The 16,270-nt window shown below is 25.2% G+C and overlaps 3 protein-coding genes across 3 annotated transcripts; all 3 read right to left on the bottom strand.

The window, feature by feature from the left end:
* Positions 1–12,344: 12,344 nt before the first annotated feature.
* Positions 12,345–12,608, bottom strand: Phum_PHUM374390 (daughterless, putative; the record flags this gene model as incomplete). The annotated part of the gene is made up of 2 exons (XM_002428243.1): positions 12,345–12,436; positions 12,527–12,608. The coding sequence occupies 2 exons, from the start codon at positions 12,606–12,608 to the stop codon at positions 12,345–12,347; spliced, it is 174 nt and encodes a 57-aa protein (XP_002428288.1).
* A 1,004-nt stretch (positions 12,609–13,612) lies between these two features.
* Phum_PHUM374380 (alpha-1,3-mannosyl-glycoprotein 2-beta-N-acetylglucosaminyltransferase, putative) lies at positions 13,613–15,119 on the bottom strand (the record flags this gene model as incomplete). Its single annotated transcript, XM_002428242.1, has 6 exons — positions 13,613–13,726; positions 13,827–14,088; positions 14,186–14,330; positions 14,416–14,604; positions 14,699–14,837; positions 14,910–15,119. 6 exons carry the CDS (start codon positions 15,117–15,119, stop codon positions 13,613–13,615), a joined length of 1,059 nt encoding a protein of 352 aa, XP_002428287.1.
* Positions 15,120–15,164: 45 nt separating this feature from the next.
* On the bottom strand, positions 15,165–15,598 carry Phum_PHUM374370 (uncharacterized protein; the record flags this gene model as incomplete). Its single annotated transcript, XM_002428241.1, has 2 exons — positions 15,165–15,175; positions 15,397–15,598. The coding sequence occupies 2 exons, from the start codon at positions 15,596–15,598 to the stop codon at positions 15,165–15,167; spliced, it is 213 nt and encodes a 70-aa protein (XP_002428286.1).
* Positions 15,599–16,270: the final 672 nt, after the last annotated feature.

Genomic DNA, 16,270 nt, shown 5'->3' with positions numbered 1-16,270 from the left:
ATAAAAATCGTAATGGCGTATCTTTAACATTCGAATACGTTCGATTTTCTTTCTTTTTCTTTTCTTTTTTTTTTTTTTTTAATAATTTATTCGGAATGAAGAGAGAGAGAGAGAGAGAGAGAGAGAGAGAGAGAAAATTAAATTAAATTAAATTATTAGAGTAAAAAAAAAAAAAAAAAAAAATTTAATCCGTTCTAAATTAACGAAAATATTAATTACACACATACGCACGCACACGCACACGCACACACACACACAAGAATAATTTTCGTTTATATAATTATTTACTGAAAAAAAAAAAAATTAATTGTAAATATTATAACGATAATTTCAATGGCCGATAACTGTATTATAACAACAAGGTATGCAATAAATTATTGACACGAGAGAGGTCACAAAAAAAAAAAAAAACGATAACAGTTATTCAATCCTAATAATAATAATATTAACTTTCTGTTAAACCTATCCCCCCGTTTAAATATTGTCGTTTCATCCAATACGTTTATAAAAAAACGGTTTAAAAAAAAAAAAAAAAAACTTGACCTTTAGATTGTGTCATTCGGTCTTTGGGAAATTGATAACAAAAAAAAAAAAAACTTTTTGATAAAGATAATAAGATGACGAGGTGGGTGATGGGTAAGGGGGGAGGGGGGGAAAGGTGTAAAAGATTAAACGATTCGCGGATATCCCGGATTCGTGAAAATCCCTTTAAAAAATAAAATAATAATAATAATAATTAACAATCGAACGGGGATCGATCGAATCGACTTTTTTGAAAAAAAAAAAAAAAAAAAAAAAATTTCCCTTTCGATTTTAAACGGAGTAAAATGACAAAGAAATAAGAGAAAAACAGTTGATGAAATTTCTAAAACCCATTCCTGGAACACGAGGTGTATATATACATACTACGTATTGGTAAAGAGAAGAAGAAGAAGAAGTGAGAGAGAGAGAGAAAGAAAGAGAAAAAAAAGAAGAAAAAAAAAAAAAAAAAAGGTCCCCTATGTTTAAAAATTTTGGCCCATTAAAATTGTGTTTTATTAACGTTCAACATAAAAAGACCTCGTTTCCTATGGCCTGACCATAAACATCTATTGGATTTCTAATGATCGCTATAATTTTATTATTATTATTATTATTATTATTATTATTATTTCGTTCTTTTTTTTTCCTTTTTCATTTTTTTTTTTTTTTTCTTTAAATCTTTCTTCGTTCGATTCATTTTTTTTTCTCTCTCTCCCCGTTCCTTCATTAAGAAAACCTGTAGGAAAGATGGTGGAGTAGAAACGAATTAAAAATCTCATCGTAAAAAATCCACGACCTTTAAACTACACATTTACAATCGTTTTTTTTTTTAAATAATAATAATAATAAATTAAAGAAGAGTTACGAGTTGGAAAAATTTATGAAAGTGATGACATTTTCATGAAACCTCATAATTTTCAAATTACTTTAACGAGTGTAAAGATTTTCCGGGGAAAACTATATATTGAACAAAAACGGAAAAATTACATAAACAAACCTTAAATCGTAAACAACATAATTGTTTGTCACATCTCGTACATGCTCAGCACGCACACCAAAAAAAAAGGAAAAAGGGAAAATGGGGGTCGCGACGGTGGTGGAAAACTTTTTATAAAATGTACCTAGATAAATTAAAAATTACGAACGTTAAATTTTATTTAATGAAAATCTAAGGGCCGTTAATAAACTTTACGAAATAAAACGAATGGGCTGGCTTAAGTCTGCGGTTTGTACCACGACCGAGGGATTTAAAAGACCGGAGATGAAGAAGGTCAATACGTTAATTAAGTCATTCTTAACAAACCCCCCTCCCCCGCTTCAAATCCAATCGAATTGGGAGACAAGAGAAACAATATTACATAAAATACGAAAATTCGAATACCAATGATAATATCGCGCGCGAAAAAAAATTATATAACCGATAATGATAATTAATAATATTAATAATAATATTAATAATAATAATAATAATAATAATAATAATAATAATAATGATAATAAAAATGATAAAATTAAAATAAAGGCGAAAGGGAAAATTTATATAATAGTTGAACCGTGAAAACTCTAAGAATCCATTAAAAGAACAAAAGCAACTAAAGAATAATTAATGATTATCATGAGAATCAAAAGTGGATTTCTAGTCGAAATTTTCCGATTTATAATTTTTCTCTCTCTCTCTCTCTTTCATTCTTTTCCTTTTTTTAAAGAAGTGAAGAAAAAAAATTTTAAAAGTTTCACGAGAAGGAAAATCGTTTAAAATAAAATTACGTAAAAAAAAATGGAAAATTTCACGTTGTCAATTAGTCAGTAGTTCAAATTTTTTTTTTTTTTTTTTTATGACTATGATTCCGCCGCCGCCGCCGAAACCTAAAGCACCTGACTGACATACGTGTACTCGCACAAGCATATTTACAAAAAAAAAAATAAATAACGAGTTTGGCGGTTAGGTCAGTCTGAAGCGGATGTTCCGCTCGCGTGTTAATGCCATTGTCTCATTGTTTACCATGAGAATTTTTCAAACCGCATTAAATAACCGTCGTACCTTGTATCGAGTGACTCATTTTTTCTTTTTGGTCGGATTTTATTCGTGTATCCGCGTTTAACAATTAATAAAATAAATAAATATGCATGCTTTTCGCGCTCGCACAAAAAAATTTCAGAGTTCGAGAAATAAAAAAAAAAGAAAAAAATTGAAAAAATACGCTCACCCAATGTTGAGGCGCTGGCAAGTCAGTTGAATTGTCTGCTGGATCGAGACTCTAAAAAACAAAAGAAAAAAAAATTTAATTATTAAATACCTCATCGTTCGCAATTAACAAATTTCAGAATCCATTCCCCACCTCCCACTCTCATCCCCCACTCCCTCGGGAGACTTCACCGCTTCCTTCCCGACGAGAAAAAAAAAAAAAAAAAATTATTATTACTCAAATACTCTTGACTCATTTTTTCTTCGGCCGGCCGGCCGTTATCGCAAATTTGCAAAAAAATATCATACGTGTTGCATGAGCATAAATCTAAACATAACAGTATTTTTAATTTTTTACCAAGTCATAACTGGATGACTTACAAACACACAAAAAAAAAAAAAAAAAAAACTGACGAATGAAATCGAAAATGGCCTTATCCCGAACTCTCCGGAGGAGAATGAGAGAAAGAGAGAGAGAGAGAGAGAGAGAGAGAGAGAAAGAAAAGTTAAAATTAATAAAACGGCGACAGATTTAAAATTTTCCGCGGTTGAATTATTGCAGAAAATAAAGACTTACTAATACTAAAACTATTTCTTTCTTGATTTAGCAAAAATAAAAAAAAAATAAAAAAAAAAAGACATCAAATTTTATATGAAAATTTCCCCGTTTATTCTTTTTTTTTTCATTTAATATTTTTTTATGGTTGCAATAAAAAAACTAATTGGTTGACCTTTTGGTCTAACCCTTGTTCTTTGTTAATGAATGATAAAAAAAAAAAAAAAGTTTTTTGACCGCACCAGAATAAATCCGATAAAATATACTTAAATGTGGACGACCTTCTTAATATAAAATTCTGTGCTACCTTTTTGGAAATTCGAATCGTACGAGACCAACAAACAACGAGGGGGGTTAAAAAAAAAAAAAATATATAAACAAGTGAATTCAATAATAATTGCTATAAAACAAAAAAAAAAAAAAAAATATTATAACAGTAATAAAAACCTAATATGCTTTCTTTTGAAAGCAATGATGTCACCTGCTTTTTAGGTATGCAACAGGTATTTCCACTCACAATGTGTGTGTGTAAATGTAAAAACATTGTCCGCCGCTGTATATAGGATTTATTAATTTAAATTTAAGAGTCGTTAAAAATAAAAATTAATCCTTCAACGTTTTTAAAAAATTTATAACAAACCAATTTAACCCATCAAAATTTTTTATTTTTTATTTTTTTATTATTAGCGAATCGAAATTTTGAAAGATACCTGGAATACCTGCTGATTGCAATTATATAAAATTTGCAATGATTTGTTTGTGGTTGTACTTTCTATCGGGGCGAAAATTTTTCTTCAAAAATTTTAAACTAAAGTTGCTCGAGACCGTTGACTAGTCGACGAGAAAAACAAACCATTTAAGGCAGTCAAATTAAATTACGCTTCGTGGGGGGAGGGGAGGGGAAAAGGAAAACTCGTTTGAGATCGATTTAATAAAGCACAATATTTACATTAGGTAAAAATTAATTACGCGTAAATTATTTCATTCGAACCTTGACTTTTCCCTAAATATCCATATGTAATTTTACCTCTTTCGGTTATTGAAAAAGGGGAAAAACATTTTCTGAAAAACAGTTTGAACAACAACTAAAACTTTTTCAAAAAAAAAAAAAAATACTCGAATTGGCACAAAATGATAGAGTGATAAAAACATGGCCTACCTCCTAACTCGAGAAATAATACCTGAGAAAAACACACACACGCACACCTTGAGAAAAAAATATTTCATCAAAAAGCTATATTTGTATTTCAAAAGATTCACTCCCAACAATAATGGGTAAATAAAAAAACGGAGCCCGGGGGTTTTAAATTTAACCCTTTGCAACAACCCTTTGTTCACAATATTTTTTGCTATCAAAAAAAAAAAAATTGTCACACAGAAACGTCAGATTTTTATCACGAAAATAAAAACGACAAAAACTACTCGGCTACTACCTGAACTATTTTTTCCCAACCTTTTTCACAACTTTAATTTTTTTTTTTTTTTTTTTGTAAACATTTTAAAACGTACAAATTTATATAAAATGACTACTTACTTCTTTCTTTCGTTTAACCCCTGAACCTGTAATTAAAAAAAAAAAAAAGAAAAAGAAAATTTAAATAAATTTTTTACATACAAGAAAAATAATATTAAAATGTATAAAAACAAAAACAAAATGTCGACATACCCTGTGGAGGTGGCCTTCTCGGAGCACTACTAAATGGAAAATAAGGTGAATCTGCACTAAATGTATCGCTATTGACACTATTAACTGTATAACTATTACTGTACGTCTGTGAACAAAAAAAAAAAAAAAACAATAAAAATTAATTATTATTACAATTATTTCCCACCCCCTACCAACGACCGTGGAAAATTTTTCAAAACAAACAAAGAGGGCGAAAGTGAAATTAAAACTAAGGTATGCAATTCCCAAATTTAAAAACAAAATTATTTTATTGGAAAATTGCAATTTGGCAAATATTTTTGCAATTTAGTATAATTCTACCATTAAAAAACTTTTCACGTTGATCACAACATGTTTTCCATTACGATTTTTATATAAATGATGACGCCAACCAACCAACGACGAGAGGAGATTAAAATCTCCGCATAATTAAAAAATTAACGTTAAATTTTAACGTAAAGGAAAAAAAGTAAAAAAAAAAAAAAACAAATAAATAAATGACAATATTGGAATTGTTTGTTTTGATTACAACATTAATGGTCGTCACCTACCTACCTAACTGGTGTCCTTTACATTTTGCACTTTCGATTAAAAAAAAAAAAAAAAAAAAAAAAAAAAATGTCCAAACAAATATCATTCAACCAAAATATCAATAATATTGTTTTCAAAACATTTTTACTCTCGAAAAGAAAGGAAAAACAAACAGCAAACTTTTGGCTCCATTAAAAAAAAAGAAAATATTTATTGTGATGAAATTAGTCACCGGAATATTACAAAATTTTTCCAAATTTTTTTTTTTCTCTCTCTCTCTCTCTCTCTATCCATCAATTCGTTTATTTCGCCTCCCTCTCAAACACCCTCGTCCCCCCCCGCCAAAAATAAATAAAATAAAAACTTAATTAAGGATTTTTTTTTTTTTTTTTTTTACTGAAAAGAATATTTCTTTCTGAAAAAAAAAAAAAAAATGGGGGAAAAAAAAGTGAAATTAACAATGGGGATTATGTGAATTAACGTTAACAAAAGAGTTAAAAGTTCTAAATGCGCTCTAAAAGTTCTGAACTTGCCATTTTGACATTAAACTGACTTTTTTCAAAAACTTTTTTCTTCCTTCTCCATTCTTTATTTTCATGTCTAGGTAATGGGTCAGCCATTTGTGTTTCATTTTTATCCGAGGCTAATTAAATTTTACTTTCTTCTAACTTAAACATTTTTAATAATGGCTCGAATAGTCTTGTAACCGAGTAAATAATTATCACGACGATGGAAAATTTAGAAATAAGAAAAACTTATTAAAAATAAAGTTGGAAAATTCATCCTAAAAAAAAAATATAATTTTTTAAACTACCAACAACTCTCCCACCCCCAAAAAAAAAACTAAAAATTTTCGCATGATTTCCCTTCACGAAATGGGATTATTAACTTTTAGTACTCTACCATTGAGCAAATAATAAAAAAAAAGGAATAATGATTAGTTAATAAGTTTACGAAAAAGAGAGAGAGAGAGAGAGAAAGAGAGAGAAAATGATAAAAATAAATCAATTAAACAAACGCAATTAAATTATAAATTAACAAGATATTATATATATTTTTTAGCCTTTGTAACACCTAAAACGACCAAACGGAAAGTTAATTCACTTCAATTTTATTCATTTCTTAGTACAAGCAAATTATTACAAGTATAAAAGAATGACAGATTAGTAATCTTCCTCTCTCTCTTCCTTTTTATATTAGCAACGAAAGAGAAAAAAAGAAAAAAAATCGAAAAAAAAAAAATAAAAACAATCATGTACGAAATCGTTACTCATCGTAAAAGTGGTCGTCGTCGTCGGATTATATTGTTCCTTTCGAGAGTCCGAATCATCATCCCTTTTTCAAAAAAAGAATAAAATTTTTTACATTTTAAAAAGAAACGCTCATCCCTTTGAAACTTTTTCCTATTTATTATCATCTTACATGTTACAAAAAAAAACTACAATTGACATTCGAGCCAGAGAGAGAGAGGGAGAAAAAAAAAAAAGGAAAACTGTTTCAGAATTGTTTACGGTGTCTAAATGACATCGAGTTTTCATGTGATTTCCCATCCTGACGAAAAAACAAAAAATTTTCCATTTTCCATTTTTCAAAAGTTATGTTAGAAATTAAAAAATTTACAAAGGCCTATTTATTGATATCAATAAAAATAAATAAATAAATAAATATCGCATCGAATCGCTTTTTTTTTTTGATTTTCCAAATCTAAAGATATCATATCGGATAAGTTTTTTTTTTTTTCTAAAACCAATTTTCTATTGCTTACGTAATAATAATAATAGTAATTAAAACTGAAATTAACCTAACGTCAAACAAAAGCTAATTAAATACATCATCAAAATGCGCAGTATTATAAAAAAAAAAAAAATTTCTAAAACGCAAAAGACATTTTCGAATAGAAAAAAAAAAAAAAAATTCTCACAAAAAAAAAAGAGTAACGCATGTGGGATTTTTTTTATAAACACATACATATACACACACAACAAACAACATACAAACAACATACAAACAACACAAAAAAAATTAAATAAAATAAAGCTCCCTATTGGGGCAAATCAAAACAACGTACAAAAACGTTTGTTTTCATAAGTAAACATCTATCTCATGAGAGTAAAATCACAACGTGAAAAAGTCGTCGTCGTCGTCGTTTAATTAATGTTTTAAAATCATCATCATCATCATTTACTCCGATTTTTTTTTTCTTCTTCTTCTTCTTCTTGGAAGTAAGATAGTCAGTCATTTTTTTTTTGTCTTCTTCTTCTTCCCTTCGTTATTAATAAAAAAAAAAAAAAAAAAAAACGTAAAAAAAAAAAAAACTTACCATCGGATTATCCATGCTATTTCCATAAGGCGACTGGTATCCAGGTTTTTCTGCAAATTAAACAAAAATAAATAAATAAATTAATTAATTAAAAATTTTATTAATAATACTTTTAATCGGTTATAATTCCCATCGAGTAATTCCTTCATTAATTATTTCAATAATTAATGGAAAAATAATTTTAAAAAAACTTTCTTTCAACGAGACATTTTGTTATTTTTAAAATTATTATTATTATTATTAATTACTTCAATAACATCCTTGGATCGTCTACATCGGGGAAAAGGGGGGGATCATCGATCCCAACTCGGATGCTAGTAATAATAATAATAATGATTATTTGTTTATTCGCAATTAGAACACAATTGAAAAAAAAGTAAATAGATAAATGAAATGAAAGTCAGAAATGAAAACGGTTTTTTTTTCTATTTTCTTCTTTTTTTTTTTTTTTTGGGGGAACTTTTTGCTTTCCAACAACAATAAAAGGAACAAGACAAAAAAAAAAAAAAAAAAAGAAAGAAAAAAGGAGAAGACCCCTTTGTAACCGAATTAACAATAATATATGACGTTCAATTTCGTATGTTGCGCTGTAAAGTTGAAAAAGCACTAAATTTCAATTCCGCAAAAAAAATCCAGCCTTTTTTTTTTTTTTAACTTTTTCTATTTTTTTTCTTTTTTTCTTTTTCTCCTTTTCTTTCTTTCCACCATTTTCCTTTCCTCAAACAAAAAAAAAAAAAAACCTTTTTCTTTTTTTTTTTTAAGACTAAGAAGAAAAATTTATTAAAAAATAATAATAATAATAATCGCATCGTATATTTTTATGTTATAATCGTTAAAAACTATTTTGGAAGCGAAATTTTCACGTTCAACATTCCATTTTTGGAGGAAAAAAAAAAAAAAAACAAAAAATTAAGATTTCCGTTTAAAGAAGGTTGTAGTATTCGGGTCAAAGGTTAATTATAGTAAAAAAAAAAAAAAACTATATATTTGAGATTATGCAATTTAACTTTACGCTGTTGGAAACACGAAAATTTTTTTTGTCTTTTGTCCTATATAGTACCTCGTAAAATTTAACTTTTTAAGAGTTAAAAAAGAGAAAAAAAAAATAGGAAAAGGAGGAGGGCAAAAAGAGAGAGAGAGAGAGAGCAAGAAAAAAGATACTCTTCGTTGTTTTTAACCCATCATCATCATCATCATCATCATCAGTAACTAAAATCAGGATGGTGGTTACATTAAAGACACCTGGATCCTGGTTGTTGAAGGTGGAATGATTGGTTTTAGACTAAGGTCAAAAACCCCTGATATTCTATAAGATGTTGTTTTTGTTTTGCCCATATTTTCTCTTTGTCTCTCATCCCGTGTGTATTATTATTATTATTATTATTATCATCATTACTTCTCATGTTGCAAACGAATTTTGGTTAATAATAAAAACTTTAATTTTTTTTTTTTTTTTCGGTAATTTGTTACATTTTTTTTTATTTATTTTTTTAAAATTCAAAATGGCTAATTTTTCATGTATCTTTCCCTTAAAAATAAGAAAATTTAATTTATTTACATAGATACATTAACATTAGAAAATCTAATAAAATAATAATAATAATAAAGAAAATTTGTTTTTTTTTTTTTTTTTTAATACAAATACTACGTCTCGATTTAAGATTTAAATAAATAAATAAATAAATATGACATAACTTAAAAGTTACAATCGGAAAATTTTCGGTTTCGTACCGGATAAAAAAAAAATTAAAATTTAATTACATGAATTACAATTATATAATTTAAATGAAGCAAAAAAAAAAAAATTGCAATTTAATTTATCGAGTCGCTAAATTTTCATCACTAATTTTTAAATCGTTAAATAAATTAATTAATAAATTAATTAATTATTTGCAAAACTTTTGCCTTTGCTTAACGTGTCACACCCTCTCTCTCTCTCTCACTCTCGCGACAAAATAAATAAATAATTTACGAAATACGTAAATAAAATAATAATAATGATAATAATAATAATAATAATAATAATAATAAATCGCGTGTGTTTACAATTGTGTGTGGAAGAGCGACACGTCTTACTGTCGTCTTCATCATACAAAAATCAACATTCCATTTTTTTTTCTCATTTACACAAAACAAGCGCGTGTAATTAAAAAAAATAAACTGCCTCATTATTATTATTATTATTATTATTACCATTATTACTACCGCTATTTTATTATTATTATTTAGTAATTGTCGATTTTTTTTCCTCCCCCCCTTTTTTTTAATTTGTCATGTTAATTATGTTTCGAAAAAAAAAAAAAAAAAAAAAAAAAAAAAACAATTCTTATTCATTCCAAATCAAAATCGAAAGTTTATCGAAAACCATGTATAAAAAATGATTTTTTTTTTTTTTACTTACGGGAGAAACAAGTGAGAGAGAGAGAGAGGTATAAGAAGCTGAGAGAGAAAGACAGAGAGAGAGAGAGAGTGAATAAAATTGAAATAACCGTGGCCACAATCAAAATTTGTGATATGTAATATTCGTAATAGCTGACAGTTACAAATGGTTTCGCAATTTATTCGTTCAAAGAAATAAAAAAAAAATATAAAAAAAAAAAAAAAAATTCAATTGCGTAAATACCGGTCAATCTCAAATTTATTAATAAATAAAAACAAAGATCTCACGTATACGATTTTAAAAAATAAAAATATATAATTTAAATTTAGCCATTTAAAAAAATTATTAAAATTAAAAAATTAAAATTTTATTATCCCATTCGATTTAACGAATAAAACGAATTCAATGATGGCAATTTATTTATTTATTTAATTATTTTTATGTAAAAAAATTATTGATATAATTAATAAATTGTTAATAAACATTGTGTGACCCAATAATTTTTTATAGTTTTTTTCGTAACGCATAAAATAAAATAAAAAAAAAAAATTTATACATAAAATCTTGACATTTAATATTTTTTTTTTTTTTTAGTTTTAAAAGAAATTATCATGTCAAAGATCCTGCTGTATAAAACAATAAAAAAAAAAATTAAAAAGGGTAACTAACTTTATCGATTAAAATGTTTTTTTAAGTCATCACAAATATATTTTTGGTTTTTTTATATACTTTGATTAAATTAATGTTAACAAATTATTATTATTATTAAATCAATAATTGTATCTATGTAAATGAAATATCGAATTGGTCAGATAAATCGATTAAAAATTATGACTTTTACTTACAAATGATTCAGACACAGTAATTCATATTCATGATAAGAACAATATCGAACAACAACAAAAATTTTACTCGAATTACCAGCGACTATCAGTTAATTTACCACTCAAATAAATGAAAAAAAAAAACAAAAATTTTGAATTTTAATATAACAAAAAAAAACTAAACAAGTACTGTTTGCTTGTGTGTGTGTGTTACTCTTCGAAATAAATAAAAAACAGTTTTGAAAGTAATACTCGAATGTTTTACATACATTTAAAATTGTTTTTTTTGTCTGTATTAATAATGTAAATGTTTTCTCAAAACTACAAAGCTTGGTCAAATAATAAAATATATATGTAATTCCCAAATAGAATTTTTTTTGTGACATGGAAAAGAGAAAACAGACTAAAACATTATTTACCTGAAAGAAAAAACTGTGCAAAGTAAGAAACACAAAACCAATGAATGTCCTTGCTAACAAAAAGTACACATAAGAAAAGAAAATATTGTTCATAATGCAAATTGAATCCAAAACATGGTTGACATGTCCCCAAAAAAAAAAAAAAATTTAATTACTTTTTTAAAAATAAATTTTAAATTTAATAAATTCAATTTTTTTTTTTTTTTGCAAATAATTAAATCATTTCATTGATAAAAAACAAAAAAAATTGATAAAAATTGATAGATTGCATCTAACTTTAATGAAATGATATTGAAAAAATGTGACACCTTTAAGAAATTATATATTACAAATAAGTAAACAAAATGAATTTTGATTTTATTTAACTAATTATTTTTTTTAAAAAAACATTATTCGAGAAATTGTAAATAAAATTACAATTATTATTTGTAAACTCGATTAATGTCGATTGAGATTTAAAAAATTATTTAAATGAATTGTTTTTAACTGTTAAAATTCTGATAAATAATAAAATAAAATAATGAATAAAAGTAAATAAATAAATTTTAAAAACTCCATTCCTGCTTATTGAACTAAAACATTGAAATAAATAAAAAAAAAAAAAAAAAAAGTAATCACAGGAATTGGTAATGAAATAATGAATGAGTTATTAAACAAATAGTAAATTAAATGTAATATATATATGAATAAGAAAATGAATAAAAGAAATTTTTAAATGAAAATAATTTTTTCCATTGTTAAAAAGAACAGGATAGTAATAGAACCATTCATGGCCTATTTTAACCATCCGACATGATCAAAACAAACGTATTCAACGTATGCAAAAAACTTAAAAACAACACTAAAAATTCGTTAGAATTCGATTAAATATTAATGAAAAAAAATATATGAAAAACATTAAATCTTTTCACATTGATAAAATAAAAATATATTGAATATCGTCATAAAATTTTCAGGGAAAATTTAACTATAGGTGGATGGAACAAAGCGAAAAAGCCAGAAACAGGACGCGTCAAAAACACATCATTTAACTCTTAGAATTATGTAGTTATTAATAATAAAATTGTTATTGTCATATCCTTATTTGAGTAAAATTAAAACGTACACAAATTTTTATACCAACCTGGTTGTTTGTTCGCGATTTTATTAAAACAATTTTGAAAAACTTCATATAAATGCATAGGTTCATCATCACTGGTCGCCATTTTCTCAACACGGACTGCAAGATGGACGCTGGGATTAGTTACATTTTTTTTCATTCAGCAGCACTAGTCAAATATTTTTTCAAGGATTCGACATATAGACAATTGTTATTTGAAATTTATTATAATAACGGTTTAACACATAACCTAAAATATTACAAATATTATATATTTTTTTTTAAATGTCTCAAAAAATTTATTTTTTAAATTCGTATTTGATTTAGTATAAAGTAATTTTCGGTAATTTTAATCACTTTTAACTTGAAATATTATCTGTTAACTTTTTATTCAAAATCAAAAGAAAAAAACCCGGTGTGTTAATATGTACATACATTATAGATTAAAACTAAAATGAATTTTTATAAAATAAAATTTAATTATCTTCGTTTAGAGTTACAACTCATAGAACTTAAAAAATAATTGTTAAAAATTATTAAATTGAAAAAATAAATAAATAGATGAAAATTTTTAGGTTAACTTTCATGAATTTTTATTTTTAATAACTTAATATAATTTTTAATAACCGATGTTTAAAGTGTTTTAGAAATAAGTACCATCAAAAAATAAAAAAATGAATTGCATTTAATAGGAAATATTTATAAAAAAAAAAAAAAGAAATAATAATAATTATGTTATGTAACAAATTTTTATTACACATAAATTTTTATTTTTAATGCTTTCTCAAAGCAAGCAGTAACAATATTGTAGAACAAATCAAAATTATGTAATTAAAACCCTTAATTGAAATATTGATATAACAAAAATTATTATTATTATTATTAATATGAAAAAAATAAAAAAATAAAAAAAAAAAACAAAAATAAAAATAAACAACTTTTTTTGTAAATGAGGTAATAATTATTATTATTATTATATCTATATAAAAACCAGTTTAAATGTGTCAAATGATACTGTTTTTAAAATTTAAATTTTTTAATTGAGGTATTGAAATAATAAATGCATTGCTTAAATGACTGAATTTAATGAAATTTAATTCTTATCGAATGCTAGCTCCATGTAATGTCATATCCCTTCCAATTAACATGTGGAGCTAAATGCACTCTTTTACCCTTATATGAAAATGTTACAACTCCTCGATAAGCCGTTCTCGGAACTCCACTCTGAAAAAAGAAATTTAAGTGAAAGCTTTCTTTTTTTGCTTAAATCAAATAACAAATGAATAAATAAATGAAATTCTTTGTCTAAACTAATGATAATTACCCTAAAATCATCCATTAAACCTATATATTTTGCAGATTTTTTATACTGATCCTTTGTGTAATAGGGCAACCTAACAGAACCAGTCGGTAGGTTGGGATTATTTTTTAAATCTTCATAAGAAACTTCTGGACTTGAATAAACATCTTTTACAAAATTGACGTCATAAACATCTTTTAATAAATATGTCAAATTTAGTTTTGTAAAGCTAACAAATTGGTTATTTAATTTTATATATTTTAAGTGCTTTTCATAAAACAGCCCGCTGAAAGAAAATTTTTTCTAATTTAATAATACTCAATATGATAAAATGTATTTTTTTTAAATAATTTAAAATCAAAGTTTTTTTTTTTTTTTCTTACTTGCTAACCCCCACTTTTCCAAAAGTTCTAGTTCTGGAAAGTTCTGGTCTAATACAAGCGCGATTTTTCCTTTGTTCAGGCTTTCTAATCCAATCATCCCAATAAGATTTAGGCCACTTTTCGCTGAGTTCAGCCCATAACGAACCTTTATACGAAAAAAAAACACTTATTTATTCATTCAATTTTAAAAAAAAAATTAAAATCATTTCAAATAAATTTCATTTTATTACTTGTAAGCATCCATCCAAGACCAGGAAAAAAATCAGTTCTATGAAGAAGCTCTGGTTGAGACTCATCAATAAGGCCACTTTTCCCATTGTCATTCCAAGCGGACACACACCATAGCGAAGGATCCCCTTTTAATAACCAATATGTTCCTAAAAAGTATTCAAAAAAATCTGGTGCTATTATTAAATCATCTGAAACAAAAAAAAACAAAATAATTTTTTCAATTATTTTATTATAAATTTCAAAAATAAATTTAATAAATGAAAAAAAATTAATTAACCTAACCTTCGACAATGATTGCTGTGTCAAATTTAAAATTAAAAAAAGTTTGATTCAATGCCCATCCATAATGTCTAGCTATTTTAAAATAACCTTTGAACTTTTTTTCTTTTACAGGAATTTGAATTTCACTTTGATCAGGTTGCTATAATTTAAATTATTATTATTTTCATAACTGCATAACATGAATGACTTTTCATTAGAAAAATTATCAAACCTTAATTAATGTAATTTGATCTCCATATGATAATATAACATCTGTGGTGGGCTGATGAGAACAATCTTGTGATACAATTATTGGAAATTGTTCTTTTGAAGGTCTCCATCTTAATAATTCATCAAGACATTGTGCAACGGTAACACGATTACAACTTAAAACTAATATTGCAATGACAGGTTCGCCATTTTCTAATCTGTTTTTCGGCATATTATTTAAACTAATGTCCTATTAAAAAAAAAAAAAAAAAAAAAATTAATTATTCTCTGATATAATATCTCAATAATATTATTATGTAATAAACCTTTTTTTTTTTTTTAATGTTAAGAAATATGATAAAAACAACAAAGTATCACATTTAAATTTTATCAAATGGAAAAAAAAAAAAAAAGAACAAAATGATCGAATAAAAAAAATTAAAAATTAATTTTAAAAAACATATTAAATATAAAAAACAAAATCTTAAAGGTATCATATACTAATTCACTAACCATAATTGCATTTATAGAATTGTTCAAAGTTCCTATCAAGTTATCATTGTGACTATCCTTATATCCTTCATTTTCAGGCACATTTTTTTGATTAATGTCATGAATATCAACATTATTCGATTCTTTCCGATTATTATTATTATAGTTAGAGTCTTTATTTCTCAATTTTGACAATAGGATACTTGCTTTTTTCTTCATAACTGTTTTTTTAAATTTTTCAACTAATTTATTATATTCATTAGATAATAATTGAACTCTATTTTCTAATTTTTGAACTTCCGCATCACTTATACTATCGTCATTACTCTGTAAAATATTTTTAAAAAAAAAGAAAATTTTATTTTTTTTTGTACACTTTTTAAATTAAAATTATTACTAAGCATGTTATAATATATATGTAAAAATTACTTCTTCATTTTTTGAACAATTTGGGCAATGTACGAATAATAAATAAGAAATAATAATCCATGAACACAAAGATGCTACTATTATTAAACCTATTCGTTTACGCCTCATACTAATTATATACAAAGTTTAATTTTCAATTTTACGGCAGGATACATTATCGTAGGTCACATTTTGACAGTAACATTAAATTCACCTGTAAAAACCAAAAAATAAGGAATAACATTTATAAGTGATCAAATCAGGTTAAATTTAATGCTATTAAAATCCCTTTAAATGTAATGATAAAAGCAAGCACCAAAGGCGATAATGATAATAAAAAAAGAAATTATGAAATCTAATCATAATTTCCATTTTAAAAAAAAAAAAAAAAAAAAAAGTAGAAAAGAGAAAATGATAAAAACTTACAATTCAAAGTGCAAATTAAATTCATATATTTAAAAAAAATCACAAATAAAATAACGA

This window comes from Pediculus humanus, genomic scaffold (assembly GCF_000006295.1).
Source record: "Pediculus humanus corporis 1103172107823 genomic scaffold, whole genome shotgun sequence".
NCBI lineage: Eukaryota > Metazoa > Arthropoda > Insecta > Psocodea > Pediculidae > Pediculus > Pediculus humanus.
The sequence above is the reverse complement of the archived record's forward strand: the minus strand, read 5'-3'. Positions and strand labels throughout refer to the sequence as shown.